This window comes from Mycteria americana, chromosome 7 (genome assembly GCF_035582795.1).
Source record: "Mycteria americana isolate JAX WOST 10 ecotype Jacksonville Zoo and Gardens chromosome 7, USCA_MyAme_1.0, whole genome shotgun sequence".
Lineage (NCBI taxonomy): Eukaryota > Metazoa > Chordata > Aves > Ciconiiformes > Ciconiidae > Mycteria > Mycteria americana.
Window position 1 is genome coordinate 51290353 of NC_134371.1, and position 26301 is coordinate 51316653.

Here is a 26301-nt window from a genome sequence, read left to right on the forward strand (position 1 = left end):
TCACTCAAGATATTCTTCAAAAGATGCCATAATATCACTCTGCAGATTCATATCAATTGTACAAGCCATCTGCAAGAAAGCAAATTAGTGTAGTTTCAGAGCGATTGGACATTAATTAATGCTACGCAGGTCAAATATTTGATAAAGATTTAAGAAAAAAACTACAAAGCTTCTTCCCCAAAAGCCTATGCTTCCTCTGTTAGTGCAAGTTTGAGTGTGCATGTTGCTGAAGTCCTCTCTGAAAAGAGCTGAACAGGATGAAAGCTTCGGCAGACCTTATCTGAATCTAGCATGATCTCACACTGCAGTTCTTACATTCCATTGTACAATAGTATGAATTTTTAAAAAATGTTTAATCTAAAAAGATAGTAGCAATTAAAAACATTTGTTACCTCCACCAATAAAACCAGCAAGTTAGTTTTAAAAAGGCTCAGTTTTGATATTTCAGACCAGAACAGTATGACTAGCACTTTTGTTGACATGGGATATGTTAAAGAGGATAGACAGCTTGCAATACTTGAGGTTTGAAGTTATTCAAAGGGCAGGAACTTCCCTTTAAAATTTGATTTTACCATGCAATTATTAAGCTTATGGGAGTAATAGGACCAAGCAAATAGTTTTTCATATTCTGCCACTTGAAGACCTACTTTGAGTTTCCTGTTTCATTTGCTGGACTAACTCTTCAGGTAGCATAGTTCTAGTGTTTTCAGTCATTCAGGCCCTTCAAAATAAGGGCCTGAGCTAACACTTTTTATTCTCTACTAAAGCTGAAACAAAATCAGCTGGCAAGAGTCAGCAACTTACTGCTTCTCTCCTCCTACGTTCTTGTTCCATTTTTCTAGCCAAGTTACGGTCTTGAACAAGAGTATGTTGTTGAGCTTTGGGCAGTTGTTTGCTCTTTTGCTCTTTTTGGGGCTCACAGTCTGTCACTGCCACGGCATCCAATCCTGTGCCTTCATAGCCCCTTTAAAGAAAGCAGACGAGATTGGTATGGGATAAGATTTTCTTCTTGTTTTTCTTCATAACAAGCCTTTGCACCTGAAGAGAATTCTGCAAATAACTTAAATCAGCACATAGCAGTCAAACCGTGGTTCTGTTTTACATGTTGATTCATAGTAATTTCCCTTCGCAAGAGGTATGTGCATGCAATTGTTGGGCTGTAGTAGGGTAGGGTTTCCTGTGTTCCATTTCCAATCTACATGCACACAGGATTTATATACGTGCTACACAAAGCATGTATATAAAAGTGCATATATCTGTCAAAGAAAGTGCATTTCTTTGACAGACATACACACTTACATTTCTGTTACTTTCTTGGCCCATGATGTTTTGCTTCTACCTTCTTCCTCTTCAAGTAGTTATTCGAGTTAGATTTCACTAACTTCAGGCAAGCATCTGTAATGTCTTATTCCATAAAGGTACATAAGCTACCTGCCCAGTTTCCTCCTCATGGAAACCTGTAGTAGCTGAAGGTGCCTGGACTGTTCACTATGTGTTCTGAACAAGGAGTGTACTCTTAAGTCTCTCAAATGCTCTGTTTATTAAAATAATACACTCCAAACAAGTGACTTATTCTAATACAGCCAGCGACATACAGGAGCAGGAGAATTTAGGAACTGGCTCAGACTTATCTTTCACAGGGTCAAACAGACAAGAAAAAAAAAAAATCAAGACTACTGGGGAAATATTACAGAAAGCAGAGTTTCAAAAAGGTGGCAAACAGCAACCTAAGATACTACTGCAATGCACTAATTAGTAGGCAGTCACTTATCCCACTCAGCATAAGAATAGACCTCAGACCGGGATACATATGTGGGTACTCACTAAAACAGTGGCTGCAAACAAATAGGGAAGAATACTACAGCAGTAGCTTATTGAATATGTTTCTCTACAGCAATACAAAGAATTCTGCTGTCTGAAGTGGTGCACACTGGAAATCCTTTAGCTATGTTAACACTGTTAACGTCAAGTTCTTAGATTATCCTGCTTCACAGAAATAAGATACTGAGGACAGGTGTGAATCCTGGTCATGACCAGAGAAACTGAGTGCTCTAGGGGACCAAAAAAACACCAGACCAAAAACTCAAGAAGTTTCTTTGACTACTGAAATGATACTGATTTGCAGGAGAAAAAGCCACTTTGTGCATTTTGGATGTGCAGTTGTGCTTAGAGTGGTACAGCTCCCCCCCTTCATCTGACACATGGCAATTACCTAATCCAAACCACTTGTTCCTGTGGAATAACTAAGCCACCCAGTACCATACAAGCAAAAAATAGAATCATATTTAAACATATGTGCTTACAAACCTCTCTTTTTCTTGAGAAAGGTTTTGCAGTTCCCTCTCGGCTTGCACCAGAGGCCTTTTTAACTCCTGCGCTTGCCCACTCCTCTTCTTTAATGCTGCTTTCCTGAACTGTTTGAAGCTCTCAGGAGATGTTTTTATCGGAACTGGAAGCATCATTGTTTTACATAAGCTTACCCAGGAATCTATATTCTTAAATCCTGTATCCTGAAGTTATTAGAAAAAGGAAAACATAGAACAGGCAAAAATCATCCATTATCTGCTTAGTTCTTACATTAGCACAACGTTGTTTTGACTAGACCTATTTGGGAATATCTACAACAAAATATCCTTACTTTGGCAGAATATTAGTGCAAATACAGCAATATAAGCAGACTTCAATATGTTTTCTCATCAACTTTGAGATTCTTTAGCAATATGCTAAAAATCATTAGCATTTGTGGCTATTCTTACCCAAGCCTTTATTTCCACCCCTCCATTTTTTTAAATTCCAGAAAACATGAATTCTTATGCAAGGTCCATTGACAATATTTTAATACAGAGAACATCCAACTCATTTCTATAATTAATCATTACATAACAATAGTTTTGTATTGGGCTTGTAGGTTTTGTTTGTTTTAAATACCCATGTTTTCTCCCCCCCGGCATTTTCTTCACAGCGTAAAACCAGTATTCTTAAGAAGTACTGCTTCTAGTAGAAGGTCACATGTTTATGAAGGAAATACGTATTTTTGGAACTTAATTCAGTAAGTTAGTTAATAGCTTTCTGAAAGCTAAGTACCTAAAGCAAAGTCCTAGGAACATTTTAATTCAACAGACTATATACAAAATTTTTAGGTCCAGAGGCTGACATGATCGATTATTTAGACTAGTAACTTTGATTTGATGTTTTCAAATAGCCGATTACCACAGAAAAATTTAAATAATAGGTAAGAAAATTCTTCTGTTCCTCCATTTAAGATAACCTATTGTACTCTAGGGAGTATTTTGCTTAAGTTTCATAAAACCCATCAGATTATTTCCCAATTCTAATGATGTCATCAAAAGTGTATCATCCTGTTTCAGAACAGGTTTTTCAATAGTACCCAAGGCTATATTCCACACTACTCTTATTTTTGTTACTGGATCAGCAAGAGAAAGCACACTAGTAGCTTGAGTATTAGAACTAGATCAAGGAACACTAATAGTTTAAATGTTAAAACTAGATGAGATAAGCCACATTTTTAATGACAATATGGGTATGTTATGTTTAACTTAATCTTATATCATTTATCTTCTGAAATGATGAGAGCCCATAGCTTTTTGTTTGTTTGCTTGTTTTTAGCACTAGAAATGAGATAAATCTGTACAGGTTATAACAATGCCCAAGATCTATCAGACACTAAATACTTGAATCATTGAAAAGACCAGATTTTCAGAGAAAATCCCAGGACAGGGAATTATTGATCCTAGTAAGTATACTCAAGCTCTTCTCAAATAGGACTTGAGCAACACTTACCTTTCTTGGAAGAATTCTGGATTTTGGCTCTAGCATGTTTTTACCATTAGGTTTATCATTAGGTGTACAATGACCTGATGGAAGAATAAAAATGATTTTTCACTCATGTTGATTTTATGGACTGTATTTCCTCAAATTTAAGTGATAAAAATTTAGTCATTGTAGAAACTGACTTAAGAATTTACACTACATTTTTTTCTTGTTTATTATGCAGTTCAGAATAGCAGAAATGCTCCCAAACATTTCCTAAGCTTAAATTGAACTGGACCAATTCTCTCCAGTTTGGGGCAGGGAAAGGAATGGTTAAGCTCAACTACAGATGAGAAGTTAACTCCTGGTTAATTCTAGGAGAGGTCCCAGCAGAATGCCTAAAAAGTTTGGTCAGAAAGTCTCAACACAGCACCTTGCCAGTTGCTCACCTCCTGCTGTCCCCTCCCCTCCCCTCCCCTCCCCTCCCTACCCAGCCCTCTTCCATTTTGGTTCCAGCATTATTTAAGAGTATCTCATTCATCATGTAAACTCATTTTGCCTCAAGCTCTCCAGCCTATTTCCTTTTTTTTTTTAAAAAAAAAAAAAAGCAAATAGGTGAGCCAATAAGGGCTAGTAATCACATTTCCAGCAGCCTACAGGATGTATGAATACTCCATGCTGTTACCTCTATTACTTGCGAGGGAAAAAAAACCCCAGTATTTAACACAGGCAAAGTGGAAGTGCTATTTTGACAGTACTAACTTCATATTAACAGTTCTGATATGCTGTGTTACTGTAGAAGATCCATACTATTTTGTGTGAAAAACACTTCCCCTAAACCTTTTAAGACTTCAAAAAACTTTTAAAATGCAGGAACAGATACAATTTCCTACAGTCATTACGGTAAGCCTGAAAATAGACTTTTGTTATGCTAGGGACCACCTAGAATACCACATGGTTTACAAAAGCCACATATTGGAGGATGGTGTGCTGGTTTTTTTTTTTGTTTGGGTTTTTTTTAACCTTATGCATTACTTTGTTATATTCCCTTTCTATAGAGCTTCTGGGATGAAAATCTAGGTGTACTCTGAAAAAGCCACTATTTTAGAACCAGATATATACAACATCGATATTTTATATCGTTCAACAAAGATCCTCTACTGCAGTTTGAGATGTTTCAGTATTGATTTTAGGTAAATGTTTAATAAGAAACTTTTAAGATAACATGTTGGGGTTTTTTTTTTATGCAAAAGATAGTTTTTAGATGTTTGAATCTAGAAAGCTGAAGGCAGAGTATCAAACCCTTAGCCAGTTTGTCATAAAAGGGGTCTTCAGAAAGACCTCACAGCCTCTAAAAGTCAAGAAAAGAACAGTGCCTGGCCTTTCTCCTATGCCCCCATGCATTGCCTCTGAGATGGTATAATTGCAAGTGAGCAGGAATGTTTTTACTACACAGTGGAATAAAATAGGATGAAAAACGTCTGAAGTCTCTCAAGTACTATTGAAGAGGGTTCACAAATCCTGATGTCTCCGTTCTTGTGGATTCCAGGCCCAGTTAAGCAAAGTCTACCTAGATCAAAGTCTGTTATCAGAGACTTGTTCGCCTCCAGAAGAGAGAACTAGTGTATTAAGGTGTCCTCCTTAGTACAATAGGCAGCTTTCTTTCATCGAGCATTTATCCTCATACAGGCAGCTTGAATCTTCATATAAACTTGACAGTCTTGAGCACTGAATACTCCAAAATAAAGCAAGAGCTTCACATACCCAAAAATGTCTAACCCCATTGTTAAGATCAGTTTGATCAACCTGTTCCACTCCCAAGAAGATCTACCTGAAGCAAACTTAAGATGAATTTCAATTTATAGTCACATCTGTCTTAAAGCTCTAGCTTTAACACAGGAATATGAGACTGTGTCAGAAATATTTGCAGCCATGGGCTTTGAAACAGGCATTTTAGAGATACTTACACTACTGCCAGCCTTCACAGAACCTCTCATTGAGAGACACTGCTTTCTAATCTGAAGGGAAGCTTGTGGTTACCAGTTTCATAAGTTAAGAAGCTTAACAAGCCACCACTGAGTTCAGCAATACACCAAGCCTGCACCCATACCATCAGAGGTGTCACAAGTCTAAAATCAAGAACTCTTGTTTCAGAGATGCAGGAAACCTCACAGAAATACCTGAGACAGGGGGATTCTCTACAAAATTCAATGAGTTGCTCTAAGCATCCAATCCTAAAGTAAGTTTCCCTGGTTTGATCTAAGCAGACAGATAGAGTACTGAACGCTCTCTACACTTTCTATCAATAGATTACAGGCCCTACAACAGTTCCAGATTAGCAAAGTTTGTGGTGTTGTTTAAAAAAAAAAAACCCAAAAGCCCAAATTCTGTATTCCACCCCCGCTTTCCAGTTTTCTACAGGAGTTAATAGTGGAAAGGCTAAGATAACACAGAGTACAGCTGGAGCAGGTATCATTGCAGGAACAGTCAACCACCACTGTATTATGGAAGGGGGCAATAACTACACTCACATAACAATGTTAAAAGCTCTGCTACGCAACATAATACTGAAGTTCAAGTGTACTCAAAGGCAGAGTCTCATTACTGGATAGTTCTTATATTAAACACAGGAGCTCCTCTACAACTGTCCACACAACTGTCCCTTGAAAAAGGGGAGAAGATAGAAACAGCACAAATTAAATGAGGATTAGGAATAGAAAGTTAAGAGGAATAAAGTCTAGGCAGTAAATAATTAAGTAGGGAAGGGAGCAAGCTTTCCCAATAATTTTGGCTATGCTTTTTCTTCTATGAATATTAAAACAGTGAGCTTAATTTACTCCTGCTTGTTTTCCCAGGCCTTTAACATATTAAGATAACACCAGGATCATGATAGTTACAGTCATGCAGTATACAGGACAGAAATTCAAGTTTTAGGCAGCCTCAAAACTTTCTAAGTGAAGATCATTAGCTGAATCCATGGAACCCACGTAGCAGCCCCAGCTGCTACAAGTCTAAGCAAAAGGGGTCAGTATGTGTATGGATAGATGTGTTAAGACCATGAAAATACTGAATAGGACATCTTGGAGAATTAAATCTCCATTTTTGGAGTTGCTTTAATACAACTCAAGTACCCAGCATTATTCTTTGGCAACAATTAGACAGTTCATCAGTGATAAGGCTGTGCCTTTTAATTTCATTAAGTTTTCAGAAGATTGTTCCCTCCCTTGTTCAAGCCTATACAGGTAGTCTAGAGAGGAAACAGTAAAGGAGGAACCAAAACAATTATGGCTGTTAACACTAGGCTCTCAGCATGGATGTTTAGTGTCCAGCTCAGAATTCTTTAGTTTGAAATATGTATGAAGGTTTTGCATCTCTACATGGACTGCAGCTTTCAGCAAACCTGTGTTCTTGTAATCATTGCAAGTTTGTTCCATGATGAAAGCCCATTTGACATTGCTTTACTGTCAGATCCTTGTCCCCAGGAACCAGAGATGGTAACTCAAAATACACACAAAGTGCCCTGGGAAAAGACCTCCATGGAGGTTTGGCAGAAGACAGCTTAAAGGCCAGTGAAGTTCAGACTGGAGCATCAGTTCTCTCAGACTTCCTGGAAGACTAGGTTACTTATCCCTACTACTAAATTCAGAAAGCTAAGTTCTTAAATCAAAAAGTCATTTCTTTATATATTTTAACACAGAACAAGAACCAAGCATCCATTTAAGCTTTTTTTTTTTAAAGCAGCAAATAAAAAAGAAAAAGCAAGGGAAAACTGCACCCCCGCCATTACTCTGCAAACTGATTAGTGTACAAGTGTTCAGCATTTTATTTCTTTAAGCCAGGTTCATATACATTTTAAACTTTGCACCCCTGATATCAGTTACAGTTTATTATGACAATACATACTTTGTTCTTGACTTATGGATATTGAATCGGCAGTTCTCTCACTGGCCTTCTTTTGGAGTTTATTTGATTTGTCTAGATGTATTGTTTTCTCAGCTTGTTTACTCCACTCAGCACTGTCAATCTGGGAAGTTGTGTTGGATACCTAGAAGAGAAGTTAGACTTCAAAATCTGTTCTGAAGTGCTAAACATGGATCCTTAAAATACAGCAGCAGCATTAAAGATTTCGAAGCTTAGAGCAGGAAATTGTTGCAGCTCTAGCTCCTGCAAACACCAGGGAAGAATTAGATTTCATTCATATTATGGTAGTCAAAGCAAGTTCTTACATTAACACTTTGGATTTAGAACATGAACTACTCAGAGATACAAAGTGATGGAGTGGGTAGAATATGAGAAACTGATAGAAGCTCTTTAACCCTTGACATGGTACAACATAATAAAGTTGGCTTTTACTGTTGTAAAGCCAGTTGCTCCACTCTAGCTTATAGATCAGGGTGAAGGGCAGCTGTATTACTCCAGTTCGGTGGTAGTTTTTCCTCTGTTCAAGATTGTGTAGTAATCCCCTTGAACTGGGGAAGGTGTCGCACAAACCTGAGTCTCATAACATATACTACTTGCTGCCTTTGCCTAGTGGATGCAAATGGGAAAGGGCAAGTTGCTTTTCTTTCTTTCAGGACACATTCTTGTGCTCATAGACTCAAGAGGTAGTTTCTATCCATTTCAGAAAATAAAAAGCTATTAAAACATGGCTAAAGCAGCTATGTTTGAAACCATGTTGAGAAAGATAGTTAAACATCTTAAGATGGAAGAGATCATGCTGCTGCAGTAACATCAATAGCTTCCTTTGTAACACAGAGGCCCTTCTAACCAGGGTGCTCTCCAAGAGCATATTAAAACAGAAATCCACAGTGACTGGATATTTCACAACCTCGTCTATGACCCTGAAAGCCCCAGTTTCCATGGCTTTAGGAACAGGAAGAAAAACCAACACTTCAAGGATAGCCTCTAGGGTCTTCAGAGTATTACTGAGCTCATGAGATTGATATTTCTAGAAAACAGGAACATATGGTATAAGCTGCTTATCTCTTTTGTGAAACTGTAGGTTTATAGGGTGGGCTTTTAACCTGTAAGTGTGCAAGGGTTACTTAAGTTTAAGCTATAGCACTGAAAATAAGCTTTATATTACATTATAAACTTGATAGATTGATCAGCCAAACTCTTTCCTTTTGTGTTGCAGCCAACAGGCAATGAATTAATGCCCTATTAAAGGATAAGAATCACTGTAAGTGGGGTTTTGGATAACTTTTGTTGTAAACCTTAAGTGACCTTCATTGCATCAAAGTCAAGCCTGGAATATTATATTTGATCTTATTTAAAGGAGTAAGAACATGCTTTAAATAAGTTATTTGAAATGAATGCACTGGAGAGAAGCATGTATTCACCTCTGGAAGAGCATGTGTGCACTGGGTGACAGAAGACTGATTTGTCCTTGGAGTACTCTGAGGAGTTTGCTGGTCTGGAGCATCATGCAGAGCAGATACAGCTGAGATTATACCTGAGAAAGAAGTAGTGTATGATTTCCCCTAACATGCAAAGTGCAGTCCTACATCTCAAAATTGGGTCACTGTTGAGATCTGTGGATTAACTGGATATGAAGATATGTATCCTAGCTGCATGATTTGAGACAGTTATTTTTAATTAGTTTTTAATTGATTTCTCAGTTAATCAGCTACCAACTCAAGCTGTCTTTTACCAAAAACTCAGAAGCATCTGAAGTTATTAGACCTTTTGAAATGGGTGAGGGAAGATAATAGCTCCTTGGATCAAGTTTCTAAGCAGCTTAGTATTTGATATGCCTAGACAATAGCAATCAATTCAGAGGCCCTATGGCACCAAACCTTAAATTCAGCTAAATAGGGATTTCAGACATGAACTTGAGTGGTGGGTGATGGGTTTAAGCATCCAATTCCTGCCTTAAGGTGTTCAGCACTTCCTGTAACCCCAGGTTCATTAAGGTATCATTTTCCATCTCAGAAGGAGGCATGAATACCTCCTCCTGTTTTAATACTATTCTGCCCCACCACAAATGCCCCAGTAATCTGAAACCCTAGCCAATCCTCAGTGCTGCCACGCTTTTATTTACATCATGCTTTTTATAATCCATACCCTGCAAGAACTTTTTCTATTACCCACTTGATAACCTCCAAAACCTCAAGATAAGCTTATTAGGCAATACAAACATTAGTTCTGCCATCCCTTCTTTCCTCAGCAGTCAGATATAGCCATGCTTCTTGCCATAAAAACGTTACCTGAGGGAGACTGGGAATTTTTTTCTGATGGTTTAAGTGATCTATTCTGTAAAGGCTGAAGCCTCTGCAGTGCATTGGGAGGTGGCTGCTGCAGTTCAGATGATCCACGATTTTGGAAGCTACTAGCAAGAGATGAGGGCTGTGCTTGCAGAACAGTATTGCAGGATGTCCTCTGTAAACACAGCGGTATTCTCTAGAAAGAGATTGCAGTAGTTAATACAGCCAAATCTTGGTTTTTATAGCTATTTGATCCTCTTTCCCCACCATTGCCCCATTTCCACTGTTCATAGGCTTCAGTAGTCCTTGTATTGTAATACTAATCTAGCATTTTCTCAGACTTGAGAGGACAAAAGCCCATGAGGTGAAGTGCACTGCCTTGGTCTGACAGATACAGAAAACCCATGATAACAAAATGTAATGTGAGATTTGAAGTATGATGATTGTTGTTACTCAGAGTCAGTTAGGGGCTGTTATAACTGACCAAGCTGAGGCTTCCTTCATGTGTCTTGTTTTCTCAAGTTTATTGCTGTCATTCTGTCACTGCAGAGGCTGCACTTTTTAAACAAAAAAAGGGTGTTGCATAATTCCTCCCCTCAGTCTTTGCTTGTGAAGATACAGAAGAAGCAGCTGAATAATAAATTTGCAGCCTAGTTTCCTGTATCCAGCTAAGCACTTTAAGTGAAAGCAAGTCTATTGTAAGAAGAATGAAGGCTTTGCTGTGATCTTGCTTTGAAATCCAAGGTCTCTATCTCTAGTAGCTTCAAGGGAAATTGTGAAAGGCAGCTAACCCTGACGAGATTTAACACCCACTGTATATACAGGAATAGAGCAATTCAATCATAGAGGCATTAAAAATTATTTCTAGATAGAACTGCTGTTGCTTATAATACCATAGTAATAAGTAATATAAAGTATCCTGAAAATGACTAATGTATTGTACAATGTATTTATTTTCATGTATAGAAGTGAGGTTATTCATAGATAAAGAAAAAATATTTAAGTGGGATTTGCACTGTTTATTAGGTCAATTCTATACTCAAAGATCAAGTTGGAGAGGATTTTCCTTTTTTGGGGGTGGGGTGTGCAGAGTATTCTCCCCCTCTCTTCTTCTCCCTTGTCCCTTCACCCAACACAGAATTACCACAATGATTCTAAGTAAAAGCCTCCGGAGTTCTCCCAGTACATCACTTTCTAGACAGATACATAAGCTACTTTTAACAAACAGCAGATTTTACATCTCCATGTAAATCAGTCCTACAGAACAAGTAGCATTCAAGCCATATTCATTATTTCCTGATAAAGTTGTGTCATTTCCAGTGCTGTGGTACGTAACAACTAACTTAGTTCAGGGCAGAAATGTTATATCCATTCCAGTCAGTTTACCTTAAGCTTTTCCGTAGAAGTTGGACAGTTCTGCCTGGCTCCAGTCTGTTTTGAGCAGGTTTCTGTAACTGTAAATACAGCAAGGCAGGCAGAAAGAGGGGGATGGCGGGGGGGAATCAGTCATTCGCATATGTTTCATTATTCACACATACAAGATGTGAGTTGCAGTTGTACCTAGAGAGCCAAACCTCACAGTGAAAGGAACATTCTGATCTTGAATACTTTGACTTCAGCTTGATGTGTTTAGAGAACTTCTCCCAGATATAAAAAAAGACCACAAAGATTCCTGCAGGATCAAGGTCTTTGGTGCCATCAATGACTTCACTGTTTACTTCCCCACGCTGCAAAGGGTTGAGCATTCATCTCACTTTACACTGTTACCTCATACAGATGTCTACATTGCAGACCTCCAGTTTGGCAGATCTGTTCTGCCCTAGAAAACTAAAGAGTTCTGTGTACAGAGAGAAACATCATTCTGATATCCCGATGCTGCAGCACTGTAACATCCCTCGAACAAGCTTAAGACAGCTTAATCACCAGGGTAGACTTTGGCTTTATGGTCAGTGCTGTTTGCACTTTTGTCCCTCAGCTTAGGGACTAAGCCTTACCCACAAGGTAAGGCACCCTTCATGCTGCAGACTAGAAGATGAAAATGAAGTAAATCACACTTTCAAAAAGGAATCAAAACCACACGAGTAAGCTATAGCCTAGTAGTCAAGTCTCCAGGTTAGATACACAGACCTCTGGCTCACTGATTTTGGTCCCTAAAGATTTTAACTGGTAAGTTGAGTGGATGCTGTAGTGGTCTTTTTTTTTTACCTACAAACTCAGTATTAAGACACTCATTTAATAGCACTGGAATTGAGCCTTCAACATGGAGCAAACCTACAAGGGTAACTCAAGTCCCTAGTAAGCATGTGGAACAGTAAATACTAACTGAAAAGGCAGATGTTTTGCCCACACAAACACAAAAGGAAGCTTTCTGACCTGATTCAGAGTCACTGCTATCTGAGGAGCTAGAACTACTGCTAGTACTGCTGCCAGAGTCTGAGGAGCTGCTGCTGTTGCTGCTGTCACTCAGTCTGCTTGGTCCAATACTGGACTCAGAGTTGTTTTCAACTGCAAGAAAAAAAAAAAAGAGAATTTAGAACAACCTGCAGTGGAACAGCCTTCATATACAAGACTAGGATCAACCTTGTTAGGTCTATTCTCCCATATCAAGGTTAATCTTCTGCCATTTCCTTGTCCACTGTCCATTTAGCAGTGGATTTGAGACCATTATAGAGGAGGAAGATTTACCAGCAGCATGCTAGTTGAATGAATGAAATAGCCAAGGAGGAGCTGTAATCACACAATTCACAATCCTAAAGTAGGTTAAAACTGTGCTGTCTTAAGATACAATTCAAGCAATTTTCCCCCAGAAGTTTTCCTGCTGTTAAGAGCCTGTTTCTGTGCTTGCTGCTGCTGCCAGACTTGCATGCTGAGGTCTTTATCTATAGCCAACTCTCCTCTTTCCCAAGCCATATGTATTCCAGAATTGTCATCTTTTGCCACCTCCCCACCATCTGACTATTTTGCATCTGCAGGATTGATTTAACTCAGTTTATAGTGATTTTGCAGTCAAAAAGCTTTTTCAAAGTGTGTTGCTCTGATAGAAGCTTTGAAAATGAGAAGCTGCATGGATACCTGTTTCCCTGGACACAAGTCTTTGTTAAGTGCCAGCTTAAACTCTTCCTTGTAAAGGCGGCAGATACCAGTTGTAAAGATTCCCTGGCCTGCCTCCTCCCTCTCCCTGCAACATAGTCTTTTCAATTAATTTCAGCTGCTTCTATAAGCTTTTCTTTCTAGGATGTTTTCAAGCCATCATGTATACCAGACAGGAAGACGATTGCCTAAGCTAATGCTGGATACAAGCCTGTGTCTTGCAGGGCTGCTTCTATCATTTCAGCTAACTGGTTTTACATAGGAACTTAACAGATATCCAATAGAGGGCAATAATAGCACTCACTAGTTTAATGAGGAACAACTTGACCTATAATAGTAGCATCAGCTGCATTGATCTGTTCTCAGTCCCTGATGAGAACCACCAGTAAGTGTAGATATGCTCAAGTATATACTGAATTTCTGGCTTTGATACTGAAACGCATTATTGCCTGAAAAACTGAATTGATTCTCCTCGGGCACTTCCTTAAGACTAAGGCAACACAGCACACCTGTCACTGATGCAGAAGTTTTGCTAGCATGACAGCATTAGTGAGGCTGCAATCTAACAAGTATGACTAGAGTTTGTTATTCTTTAATCTCTAAGCCACAGAAAGTGAATTGCAAACAAATACATAGATGGTGGGACACTCTTCCTCCGCTCCTGCCATGTTTTCATATGTCAGCGTAAGGGAGGTGCTCAGTATCCCTTAAGCTCTGAAACTGTTGTCATCTTTACCTGTAATAAAGGATTAGGTGCAAGAATAAGGAAGATGTTTTAGACAGGACAAGTAACCAACCAAATTTGCTGCTGTGATTCCAGCTCATTCAACATAGGAAGAATCTTAAGACTAGCAATAGGAAGCTTAAGACTTCAACTGTTCTGGGGAGAAAGTCCCCAGCTGCATAACAGTACATAAGCCCAAGGGGAGAATCCCACTTTAAGCTATTTCTGTTGTAAATAAATAAAATGAAGTCACATTACACTTGAGGTTCTCTTTCCTTGGGTTTAGTTGACCATTGACATCCAGTAGTCTCTTCTCTAGCTCTTGTTTCCTCTCAGAATTAAGTTGTTCTTTTGATTTTGTTGCTTTTTTAGCTGCATGTGAAACAGAAGTTAACATTGCAGCAAAACAGAAAACAAATAGAGTTTGGTTTTGTTTTTTTTTCTTTTTTAAAAACATCATTTATGCTACATACCCCGCTGCTTTCTTGGTTTCTTCCTCAAACATGTTGCCACATATTCCTTTAGTTCTCTGAGTGTTGAAGCCTTTAAGGTTTCAAAGTCTATTTCTATCTCATCAGGGTTAGAGTTCCTCAGTGAAGGTTCTCTAGACTGTATTATATGGACTACTTTCCCAAGCTTATCTCCAGGGAGTTTATTTATGTCCAAACTCAACTGTCTTTTTTCATCATAATTCATAGGCTTGGCACCATCTTCATCTTCTGACTTATGTGCCAACAAGACCTGCTGCATGGTTTTCTTTGATTGACTGCAAGAAAAAAAAAGTGTACTGCAGTAAAAGCAGTTTAAAATAATTTGACACCCACACAAGTCCCCCACACGTACATGTTTAAAGACAGCTTTTTCTTGGATTTCTTCTTGTGTTTTAGATTTTTCTTCTTTTGAATCAGGCTTTTTAATTTGGCCTTTTCTTTGTTCTTACTTTTCTCTCTTTTAGCCTTCCCTTTCTTTTTCAGTCTAGGTAAGTATGCTCTGGTCAAAGCCTGCAACTGCTGGTGAACAGCTTTAAGCTATCAAAAGCAAAAAAAGAAAAATAATGCTGATAAGATTAGGCATTGTAGGGTGAAAAATAAACTGGCCCTAAATATCACAGGAGGTTTGTGGCAGCTGAGCAGATATTAATAGGATGTTTGCTCTCCAAACGAGGTTTATTTTCCAAGCATCTTACTGTATTATAGATTAGTCACAGACTATTTATATAGAAGACGTAAGGCTACTTATTTTATGCAGACATTTCTGACAGCATATGTCTTCTAGCATCCTGTGAAGAATAAAAAAGCAGAAATCACTGCAGGAGTATTCAGCAGCTTCTCTTTAATTTCAAGCATTTGGGAAGCACGTAAGTGCTTTATTAGGTTAGACCTCTACAACATTACTGAATTAGGCTAGTGGGACTGGGCTTGTGCATCTTCAACCCATAAACCTCAGATATTTTGCAATATAAAATGGCTAGCTGGAATATACTAACAGCTTCAGAGAAAGACCTAACACAAGTTTGTTTAAACCTCATAGGAATTAGAAGGAAGATGGACAGACAATGAGAATTAGAATTCAGACACACTGAAATGCTTTGCTTTTGCAAAGGCTGTCTTGTAGACTTTTGGTTGTCCTCATGCCTATATTTGTAAATTGATGATGTATATGTTGCTCTGACAAATACTGAAAACTAAACTGTCCCTTGTTTGACTAGCAGAACAAATGTTAGTTTTCCCCATAGTTTATAGATACAGCAGCAGCAGGTTAAAGCATTATGTTCAAGCAAAAGCAAGACCCATTTCACCCTTCACCAGTGAAGCAAAACCATGCTTCATATTAGGATGAGCATGAGATTCCTTCTGTTTTAATTCATACTGAGCTTTCTGAAGGAGAGTTTAATTACTTGCTTTTGTGTAGCTCAAAAGAGACTGAGCAAAAGTACAGAGCTTTTCAACCATATGAAGGAAACACCATTGTTAGAAGAATATGCCACTAAGCTATGTGGAGTATCTGGATGCTCTCATCATACCACAGCAACACAGTTTTATTTTTTAGAAGTTTGAGAGTCATCTGAAGAAATGGTAGACAAGAGCACTAGAGCAATAATTCACCAAAACCAGTTTTTATTTGTTGAGGCACTATTCATTTAACATTTAGAGATGCTTCCGAACAGGAATAAAGTTCTGTATTAAGAAAAACAAATGACTATAAAAATCTTTTGAATACTGATTCTTGGTGCTAAACCTTAGAATGAACAATTGCAAGTGGCGCTATCGGAGAGATTATAACAGTCATGCACATTGAGTACTAACGCTTACTTGCTCCTGAAGCTTTGCAAGGTGCACGGTTCTCTCCTGTTGAGAGTCTTCAAGTGACTTTTCTTCTGAAGAGTCATCATTACTGCTCTCATTGGAATAAGCTTCTGTCATTTCTCTTACAGGCTGTGGCAGAGGAACACTTACAACAGGTTCATCAGGAATTTTGGCAAAGTGCATCTCAAAAACATCCTAAAGAGTTAGTTTTGGGAACAGCAGAGAGGTCAGCAGGCTTTTCAGATTTCTAAAAGCATTATGCAGTTGCTGCTTGTTTTCTAGAACTACACAGCAACATAGTAGTTCGTAACACTAGTAGATGCTACATCAGGGCATGAGATGACCACAAAGGAATCTTATAGTCCTACTCTTTTTCAAGTCCGACTTAAGTGATAACTCACCTGAAGTCTTCTTGCCATAGCAACTATTTCATGGTCTGGAGAATTATTTTTGTAGCAGCTCATGAACATTAATCTAACATCCGTAGCAAATTCTTGTATATCTCTATATTCAGAATTATCCATTTTCTTCTAGAGGAAAGGAAAATTAATGCACATTTAGGGCTTAATATTAGAGAGCATCACCACGAACTGGCAGAAAGAGGAGGAACAAGAATTTTGACATGCAGCATCATGTTCAGATTGTATCAAGACAGTAAATATTGTAAGAACCATTATGGAAAGATGCTTCTCATTTCCACATTGTCCTTTTAACAAAGTAAGAGAATTTCCTCTTTTAAACACATTTCCTAACTGCAATTACTGTAAAGACTTTGTAGTACTAGTTTCAGCACTAGGTCAAGACAACAATGTTTGGGTGATTTTATTTGGTCATGTACTCAGCACTTGTTTTTGATTCCAAGCATGGTATTTATACAAAGCCTATTCCATAATTGTTTGAGTCAAAGTAATGGACTAGAAATTGGGAAATAACCTTTATATTGTGCAAGCCAGTTTAAGATAATTCAATAGACTACTGAAATTCAACCCTCCCCACAAAAGTGGGTCTTAACTTGGCTAAGTACTTCAATCTCAGACAGATGTGCCCAGTATTCACAAAGCACTGGCCACGTATCTCCATCTAGAAGGGTTTCTTTTCACAGAAAATGTGAAAGGTGTCACAAATATTCAGTGTTGAGGTTCCAGGGCACTTCTCCAAGGATAATGGGATTCGGAAAGAAGCAGAAGTTGACATTACAGAATTGCATTTTGTTTTATAGTGCATTAGCAACAGCATTGTGTATACAGACTGAAAGGTATTTAACATGCAGCCTGCTTGGAAGTGCTTCATGGAGATGGTAATTCCCTCACTACTTATATTAGCTTGTTCAACAGTTAAGTAGATTAGCCACTATGCACATAGTCACAATTAGAGACTTAGAAGACTTTCTTCAGCAAGCTGTGGCTTAGTTGGTTGAGAGAGATAGGTGTATATGGTTTCTATGCCCATTATTTCTTTCAAAGGAGAAGCAGCTTTCATGACAGCTTTTCAGCTAACACTATTAAAATCTAGTCATTACACAAGTTATTCAAGCAAATACACAAATAGTCCAACTCCCTCTGAAACATACTTACTTTAATGGTTCCCAGGTCTATAGGACATTTGGTGATCCCTTGGTTCTCACCAAGTGAGAAAGGTGCAACATCTACAGGTTTTAAGAAAGGCCACGCATATGCTGCATGTTTCTTTGAAAACATTTCTTTAAGTATTTCATTACAATGTTTTAGTTGTTCTGACAACTGAATCTTTTTAAGAATTTCAGGTGACTGTTGAGAATCTGGCAAGTATCTCTTCAGAAGCTTATTTGGTATCATACATTCATTTTCACCTCTGCATGCTTTAACAGTTTTTCTTTCATTAAATGTTGCAGAAGATTCACCACTTGCTGTGAATATTGAAGTAGCAGGAGTTGTAGTGTCAGCCTTCCTTTTCACACCTTTTTTTGCCTAGGAAAAGAAAATTTTACAGTCTAAAATACAGGTGTCCAGAACAGCGAGAGAATGGTCAGCTTTCGGTCTACACACACACACAAAATCTAAAAAGTCAGAACTTTTACAGCTATTGAAAGCAGAGCAGAATGGGGCACTTCCACAGGTTTAGACTGAAAACCTACAAGGCATTACAGGATCAGCACACCAAGCTCAATCTTTGATGTAAAGGAAAGAACAAGGTGTACTGCAGGTCAGGTTGTGCTCAGTTTTTAGCCATTTCAGAAGACTCCAAGAAGCTGGTAGGTTATGAAGTTACCACGAGATGACTGCCATGGGAAGGGGAAAAATTACTGCAATTCATTTTAAGCCTGATTGAGGGCTTTATGTACAAGGTTTATCTCTATTTTTCTTTAAGCTGGGTGGTATTTGGTTTGCAAGTGATACAATGTGTGCTTTGTCATCAGTGTTCAGACTCTTCAGTAAAGTGTAAATATACACTGTAGGAAAGCCTGACACATGTGCCTATTCCTCACTGGAAGAGCAAAACCAAAACTAAGTCAATACAAGAGTGTTTATCTGATGAAAATGTCAGATGTTCACATACAGTTCAGATTGCAGTTAACAAGAATTTGCTTTTGTGAGCTACAAACACCTTCCAGGCTAGTTACACGATGTTTAAGCAAAAATGCTATTTTTGGGGAATCAAGCATTTGATTTACGTTGAAAACATGAGAAGTTACATAGAACTTAGAAAAGAGATTTATTTTAATACTAAAACTATTATCTACACCTCAAGGAAAGAACAGTTTCTACACCAAAGTGAAGCCTGCAGAAGTATAGTAGTACACTTCAAGAATGACCATCTTAAAATTCACTTTGTTTCTTTGAGAACAACATTTTAAAACCACATTTATAAGAAAAGATGTACCAAGCAGTCATCCCAGTTTCTGCTTAGTTTCTAGAATTAGTACTGGCCCAGTTATTTAGCAGAGACCTAGAAGATTTAATAGAGATCTCTTACTATCTTCTATCACAATAGAAGTTTTGAAAAGATATTGCAATAAGCACGGCCCCTGTGGTTTTGCTGTTAGTGCCTGAAGCAGCAATTTCAATACCTTTCTTTCCAAACGTTATTTGAGGAAACTTACTTTTGTTATAGGGACTGCGGTTGGCATTAAAGCAGTCAGCTGAGCTGCAGACAAAGGAGCTAGTGTAACCTGATGTAGCTCTTGAGTCCTCACTGGAGGCTGCGCACTGCTTTCAGCTTGTTTCTGCATTGTGCTTTGGTCGTTTGAAGTCCCAGGGTTGGGCTGCTGTGTTTCTGGTCATTTTAAAACAGAAAGTTTTAAAGTTAGGTCTTAAATGTTGCAGTTAATTTCTTCCGTGATCAATTTGAAGAGTTGTCCACAGAACCACTCTTCCTCACCCAAACTATACAAATAAATACAAGCAAGAGCATTGTTACATATAGCAACATTGGTATCCTCCTCTACTCAGCACCATTAGTACCTCAGCTAGAACACTGTACCAAGTTATGCGCATTTGGCTTCAAGGAAGCTGTGGCTTAACCTCAGAGGGAAGATTAAAGAGACACCACACTAAAACCTGTACATTGTAAAAACATTCTTGCCAAGAGAATCAAGTTGTTTTCTACATACATGTAAAGAGCAAGCAGCAAAGGGTGCATCAAACTGCATCATGAAGGTTCAAGTTCCCCAAGCACAGTTAGGACGTGCACATATTGCTTAGCAATATTACAGATATCCATCACTGATTTGAGAACAGTTTAGACCAATGTTTTTCTGTATTTGATTTGGCTGGTTAGATTACTAGTGTCTTTTCCAGGTCTGTGATTCTGTTTAATTCCCATAGGTGTTCACACCTATTAGTTTATATAGCACAACACTGAGTAACACTATGACATTCTCTGAAATGGAAGTCAGTTGCCTTTTTTTAAAAAAAAAAAAAAGGGAAATAAGCTATGTGTATACATCTGTCTAAAGCCAGTCTGCCAAAGACAGGACAGAAATATTTCCTTGATTATAGCAGTGTGCTCTACTATCCAATTCAAAAAGTACTGCTTAGAACATTTCAAAATTTGTACAAGCTGCCTGTTTTTGTGTGCAAAGGGAATGAGGGGACTTAAACAGCATTAATACCAGCAAGATGGTGTTACAAAAGCATCTCAACAAATTGTTGCAGTCATTTGAGAACTGAAGAGCTAACTCAGCTTCCAACATACTTCTCAACAGAAATCTTTTCTGGGAGTCACTTCTACCTGTTCAACCAACATATTCTGCCAAGGCAATGAATTGCTTGAGATTTTACTCAAATAAGCTAGTAAGAGCAGGAAGCCAGCTGAGTATCCTCCTCTTCCTCCTAACTCCCTGAAAATTCTTGTGAAAGGACCAAGAAACCCACTGCTTTTTCCATATCCATCTACCAGATCACTGAAAAGGTAGTGTTGCTCCTCAAATATACCTTGAGAAAGCCACAGAGATCTATCAAACTGTCATACCATTTTGAAGAAACATTTGTTTCAGATACTACCAGCAACAAGGACCACCACACCACAAACAGCAGTAAGAAGCAGCAAATGAAGTCATCAGGAGACCCTGAAGAGCTGTATAGTTGCATAGCTAACTAATAAGAGCATCTGCTAAGTGACCCAGTAAGAACTGAGCTAGCTAAGATCACTGCTCCATGGCTGTCAGAAGGGAAATAAGAGGTATCAGGGTGAAGAAGTGTTGCAGCTCTTTCAAGACATAGCTAATATTTCCCCAACAACTGACAGCAGTACCTCTGGGCCAACTGGGAAGACTACCTTGGAGGTCTCCAAATTAACCCATTGAGATGCACATGTGATTCCAGGCACTGCATAGTCTTACTTCTATCAATATAAATATTTATTCTTTGGCAATGTTGAGAGCTTAGATGTAGAAATGAGCACTTTGTGCAAGTGAAACAGGTTATAAGAGCAATTAAAAACACATAGGAAGTCAGTGATGAGTAATACGTTGCAGCTAACCACCTGTCCCCTTGCAATTAGGCTTCCCAATGTCACTTCAACCACTTCCTAAGTAATTTCCTCATAAGTTTGAGATACTATCCTGGTTTCAGCTGAGATAGAGTTCTGATTCTCTCCCCCATCCCACCGCGGGGGAGTGAGCGAGCAGCTGTGTGGTGCTTAGTTGCTGGCTGGGCTTAAACCACAACAGATGTCTTGACTGAATTGTCCTTTTTGTGGGCAAGAGCACTGCATTTCACCAGAAGTTTGCCTGGGAAGCTATGCTGTTACACTACTGATGAAGTTGTTAATTCTGATTTTTACTCCCTCTTAAACACACTTCATTAGTAGAAAATAGGAAATTTAGCTAGTACCTATAAAAAAAATTCTGGCTGCACTGAATCTGCTAAAGCCTTAGAGCAATGTTGTTACTTGTCTGATATGTTCTGGGAAGAGTGGAGAACACCCCAACTGTTCCAGGGTTGAGTTGTGACAAGCTACGGAGGATTCCCTGTTTCCAGCTTTTGCTTGTTTAATATGTTAACAATTCAGCATAATACAGGCCTTACCTTCTGGCTTCTTTTCTTTTCTCTTTCCTTTGTTGAGAATCACTAGTCTTTCTTCTGGTGGCATTTGGGCTATTTTCTGCATAAACACTTTTTCTAGTTCTTGGGCCATAAACACAATGTCATCACCAGGCTGCAAAATATAGTCAGTAACATTCAGAGTAAAGGAGAGGCTGCAGTAATGGAGGGCTACCTTGTAAAATAAACAGCCTACAGAATCCTGCTCCAACAGATTGAAACAAGCCACCAGTACCAGAGAGGTCTAAGTCCTTGCCATCCCTGCACCCCCAGCTCACTTTAATACAAGTTGCTTCATTACTGAAATACTCTCTCCCCCACCGTCCCATTGCTTTATATCGACACACTTCCCACAGCACAGGGAAAAGGAGGCAGATCTGTAACTCCCTTATTCATTCCTATGTTCCAAAGAAAGCTGTTGAAGCTTAAAGCTACTAAGACATAGCCAATAAACATCCAAGTGCAAGGAGATGCTCACACTTCAAGTCAGGTTATTAAACTTGTTAGAGGAGTGGAGCATGGCTCAGGGTTGCTCGCCTTAAAGTTGTATTGCAGTTACACGGTGCTTGCTGTTCATGAGCTCTGCAACTAAAACCCAGAGATTTTGCAGGCAGAATCCTTGTGCAGAAAAGACTATGCACCCAGTTGCTGTAACAGCAGGCTAGACTTTGCTTACATGCCCTCAGTCAATCCTAGCAACAAAGCCCCCCCACCTTTCAGAGAAGATAGTTTCAAAAAATCATGAAGACATTGACCAATTTAGTGCAGGCTCTAAAAACCATTTGCTTGTTTTAGACTCGTTTGTATCATTCAGTAGAATTGGTTACTGGTAAGAGGTTGTGTTTTGCATACCTTGTTATATATGTAGCAGTTCAAGAACATAGTTTTAAAGTCTTCAATGCATTCTGCAGCTTTTGTGTAGTAATTGTGTTCCAGACGCTTTTTAATGGTGCTCAAGTCCATAGGTTTCTTTATAATACTGTAATAATCCTGTGGTTTTGAAAGAGCTAGTCACACAACAGATTTCTTTAATATTAGGACATGAAGATTCTTACACATTTAGTTATCAAAGTTAAATTGCAAGAGAGGAGAATTGCATTATGTTGGAAGGAATATTTTATTTAAAGGAAAACTTTCCCCTATAATCATAGGTACCATGGAAGTAAGTGTTCAGGAACTCTTCACCTCATATTTTCGCCTTGCTCTTTCATATAACATCCACCATTCAAAGCCCCAAAGTATATTTATTTCAATGGGATCCAGAGCTATACTGGTAGTAGTACTTATGAAAAGTATACGTACTTCTCATTTGTTATCTCAAAGCCATTTACCTGAAGTAGCGCTGCAGTTTACAGAACAGGGGGAAAAGAAGCCAAAAGCAGACTTTGTCAAAGGCAAAGACTCAGTCACTGACAAAAAGAAGCCACCAAGTTCTCAGTTGCTGATCAAATACTTCTTCCCCTGGGTTATATTGGCTCTCCTCTCAGGATTAGTCTAGCGAAGATGTGGCAATACGACTGAAAGGCAGCTGGAATGTGAACTATTGTGGTTATTTTAGTAGCATGGCTAAAAGCTTGTGATTAAGAGCATGAGGCCAATTCCCTGCTGGTGCATTTAAGAAATCAGAGCAGGAATATCCCCACTAAGTTCACATATACGTTGTAATTGTGTGAAGTTACTAGTACTTCAAGAGCCTTCTAAAGCTGTCCTAACAATCTGGTTTAGTGAAACAAAAAAGCTAAATACATCATAGTGCAGACTGTTAAATTTACCAAAACAAACCCAAGAAAACTTAAATAATGCAGCTAATAATTAAGTATTGTCCATTCTGCATCTTTTAACACCTGGAGGAGAGAGGCAAAGGAGGCAAATACCTTCATTGTCCTTGCCATGGAGCCAGAGGTTTGCTTGTTATTGTGCAGCAGTTGAACTAACACATACTTTTAGAAGTCAAGTGGCTGCTTAGAAATCCAGAGAGGCAGAACTGGCCCGAGGCCAGCTGCAAATGTTGCTACAACTCTGATTGAATGACCCTTCATATTAACCTTACGTGACAGTTCCTTCCAAGAAGGAAAAAAGGGTAAGGAAAGACACAGAAAGACAGTCACTTTGACTGTGCTTTTGGACAAACTGACCAAATGAGTTTGTCACAAGAAACAGCTGCAGATAAAGGCTTTTGTCTGCTCTAAACAGAAGCAATGATTTTGTAGAATTAGTCTTGAAAATTTGAGAACCAAATACAATTGCTTAAGCTGGGGGGGCAGGGAAGAACTGAAGGAAATGTACCATGGTTTTATTTAACACCTTTCTACTCATCTACCAAGAGCAGTATCTTCCAGGTCATTTGAAATAGCAGTGTGTGAATAACCAATGTTTTCATTTGACTGAAAAAGCTGGGCTGATCCAAAACTGGAGTCTAAAGATACCCAAATTAAGACAATTTGTCACAAGACATTGTATTCATTCATTTTGTTGCAATTAAATTGTAACATAAGTAAAACCCACAAGGCAATACAGAACAAGAATTTAAGCATCAGATCTTCTACTTCCTAGAAGAATGTTCTACCACTGTAGTATGATGAGAACACCATATCTCTTTTTTCTTCCCTGTTTTTGCAGGGACATTTAATTCCTCTAGAAACTTCAGAGCAAGATGCCAAAGTTGATTTGAAATTCAGAAGTACTACAAGTGTAATTACTTCTATGCATCAAACTGGGTCCAGATTTGCCTATTTACTTTAGGGTCAATCAGATCTGCTTTTCCATCATAAAGTATCTGACATTGAAAGAGGCTAGCTGCCTCCTATTAAAAATAAAAAACTCAAAGGCAAAAGAAAGTACTCATCATATGCAGTGTTAAGAAATATGGCTAAACCAGCAGGGAGGCATAAAGAAGACAAGACAGAATACCAACATCCAGAAACTCAGAGAGACCTGTCTAAGCATTCTTATTATCCCTTAGAAATATTGATTTACTACAGTCTCAGATCACAAAGCAAATGAACAAAGATGCAGCATTTAGTATGAACCAAAGACAAACCACAGTTTTCTTGCAAACTTGGATTAATGAAAGCAGTTCATGTGCAAAAGTAGTCTTCCATGATCTGTTGCATCAGAAAAAAATATTTTAAACTAACATTAATTTGCAAGTCTTGTAATACTTTACATATTAATACTCCAATTCCAAAATGGTTCTTACAGGAAGATTCAGTGCTGCTGCATCTACAGGCTGATGAAACGGCCAGGAAAAGTTGTGTCTCCACATCGCTTTCATGACCACCCTCTGTAAGTACTGAAGCTGGTTTGTTTGACAACCACTATTCTTGTTATTTATATATTCTGGTGGAGGAGGGTTAATAATAACAGAATGGTGTTGACTTGCAACAGACATTTTAGGAAGTTTGTATATCCACTTGTTCAAAGATCTTCATTATACATCTAACCTGGGGAAAAAAAAAAAAGAAAAATAAATAGTATTCAGGGACGATACCTAGATTTAATGCTGTTACATGTTCACTTCCGTTTGTGGAGCATCGATACTGTAGTCACGGGCATACCTTCATGGTTTAACCAAGACACATTTGTTTTAGAGTGCATAATTGGATGTGCTGGACCACTAGAGGTCAGTTCTTTAGGTTATAAACAGCTATATTTGTAAAGGCTTAAAGAGGAGGCACGCTGAGATCTGTAAGATTTCCCTAGAAATAAGCTTCCTCACCAAGGTTCATCTATCAAAGTCCAGGAATACATCCTCTGCCTCCCTCCCTTCACAGATGGAGTCTTATAGAAGTGGTTTAACCTAAGAAGCAGCTTTACAGCACACACTGCAAGTCTCACTTAGCACACAGCAATAACTAGGTATTACCTTCCTCATGCATCTCAGCCAAGTCACCACACAGAAGTCCTACAACTGCCAATAAAATGTTTTAGCGTAAGTGTATTTGAAACAGTGCTTTTCAAGTTTGTGTATATGCACAACAGTATTTTCTGCCACTGTGCATCAGCTTTGTTGTGTACCAGAGGACTATAAAAGGTTCATTCCCCTCACCAAACAGTTTTGGATCATTTAAAGAATACTACAAGGAGCAACTGTGGTAATTTGTCTTTAGCCAGCACAGCAACGCTGTGCTGAAGGAGAACACACAGGTACTTGGGAATGGCAGAGGCTGTGTTTTGGGGTGCATAACACCAGCACTAAGCTAGGCAAGACCTTCACCAAGCACGATTACAGAAGTTCAAGTCCTTGCCCACCTTCTTAGCTCATAATTGAGTTACAAACACTCAGTCAAGAGTTTCACTTTCTTCTCTTCATTAAGACAAAAAAAGTGCCATATTTTCTCATTCTAACATTAGTTCCTTGGTTTACCAGTGTAACAGTTTCTTTTTGTGGATTCATTCGATCAAGCATTACTTATTCCATTCTCAATTTGTCCTGCTTTCTGCTAAAAAAAAAAAATCTGATAGCCTGCTTTTCATCATGGTATAAAGTATTTGATGAGTTTCAGAAAAGGTCATCATAAGCTAGATAGCTACTGTTATCAGCACGCTGCTAGAATAGTATCTGTGCTCACTCTTACAACTGTAAGATCCCATCAGACATCACACATCTTACATTTTCATCTTTGTTCTTTATTTCAGCATTCAAAAGCATGCCTCTTCTCAAACAGCTCTTGAAGCTGTTC

At 38.5% G+C, this 26301-nt stretch overlaps 1 protein-coding gene across 1 annotated transcript; it reads right to left on the reverse strand.

The window, feature by feature from the left end:
- BRDT (bromodomain testis associated) lies at positions 1-25010 on the reverse strand. The gene is made up of 19 exons (XM_075509240.1): positions 24819-25010; positions 22472-22609; positions 21605-21734; positions 19177-19349; positions 17672-18043; positions 16499-16627; positions 16104-16292; positions 14635-14819; positions 14265-14557; positions 14050-14163; positions 12351-12482; positions 11364-11425; positions 9981-10173; positions 9114-9226; positions 7675-7816; positions 3802-3875; positions 2308-2510; positions 805-964; positions 1-69 (listed from the first exon to the last, which is right to left on the reverse strand). The coding sequence occupies exons 1-19, from the start codon at positions 25008-25010 to the stop codon at positions 1-3; spliced, it is 3063 nt and encodes a 1020-aa protein (XP_075365355.1).
- Between the last annotated feature and the right edge of the window lie 1291 nt (positions 25011-26301).

What these genes read in the sequence shown, in the direction of transcription:
- BRDT (XM_075509240.1), bottom strand. Translation starts at nt 25,010, where the DNA reads ATGTCTGTTGCAAGTCAACACCATTCTGTTATTATTAACCCTCCTCCA. An exon ending in CAGCAGCACTGAATCTTCCT is followed by an intron (nt 22,610 to 24,818) that starts GTAAGAACCATT and finishes TCAAAACCACAG; the next exon opens with GATTATTACAGTATTATAAA. An exon ending in AACGTAGGAGGAGAGAAGCA is followed by an intron (nt 70 to 804) that starts GTAAGTTGCTGA and finishes GCTTTCTTGCAG; the next exon opens with ATGGCTTGTACAATTGATAT.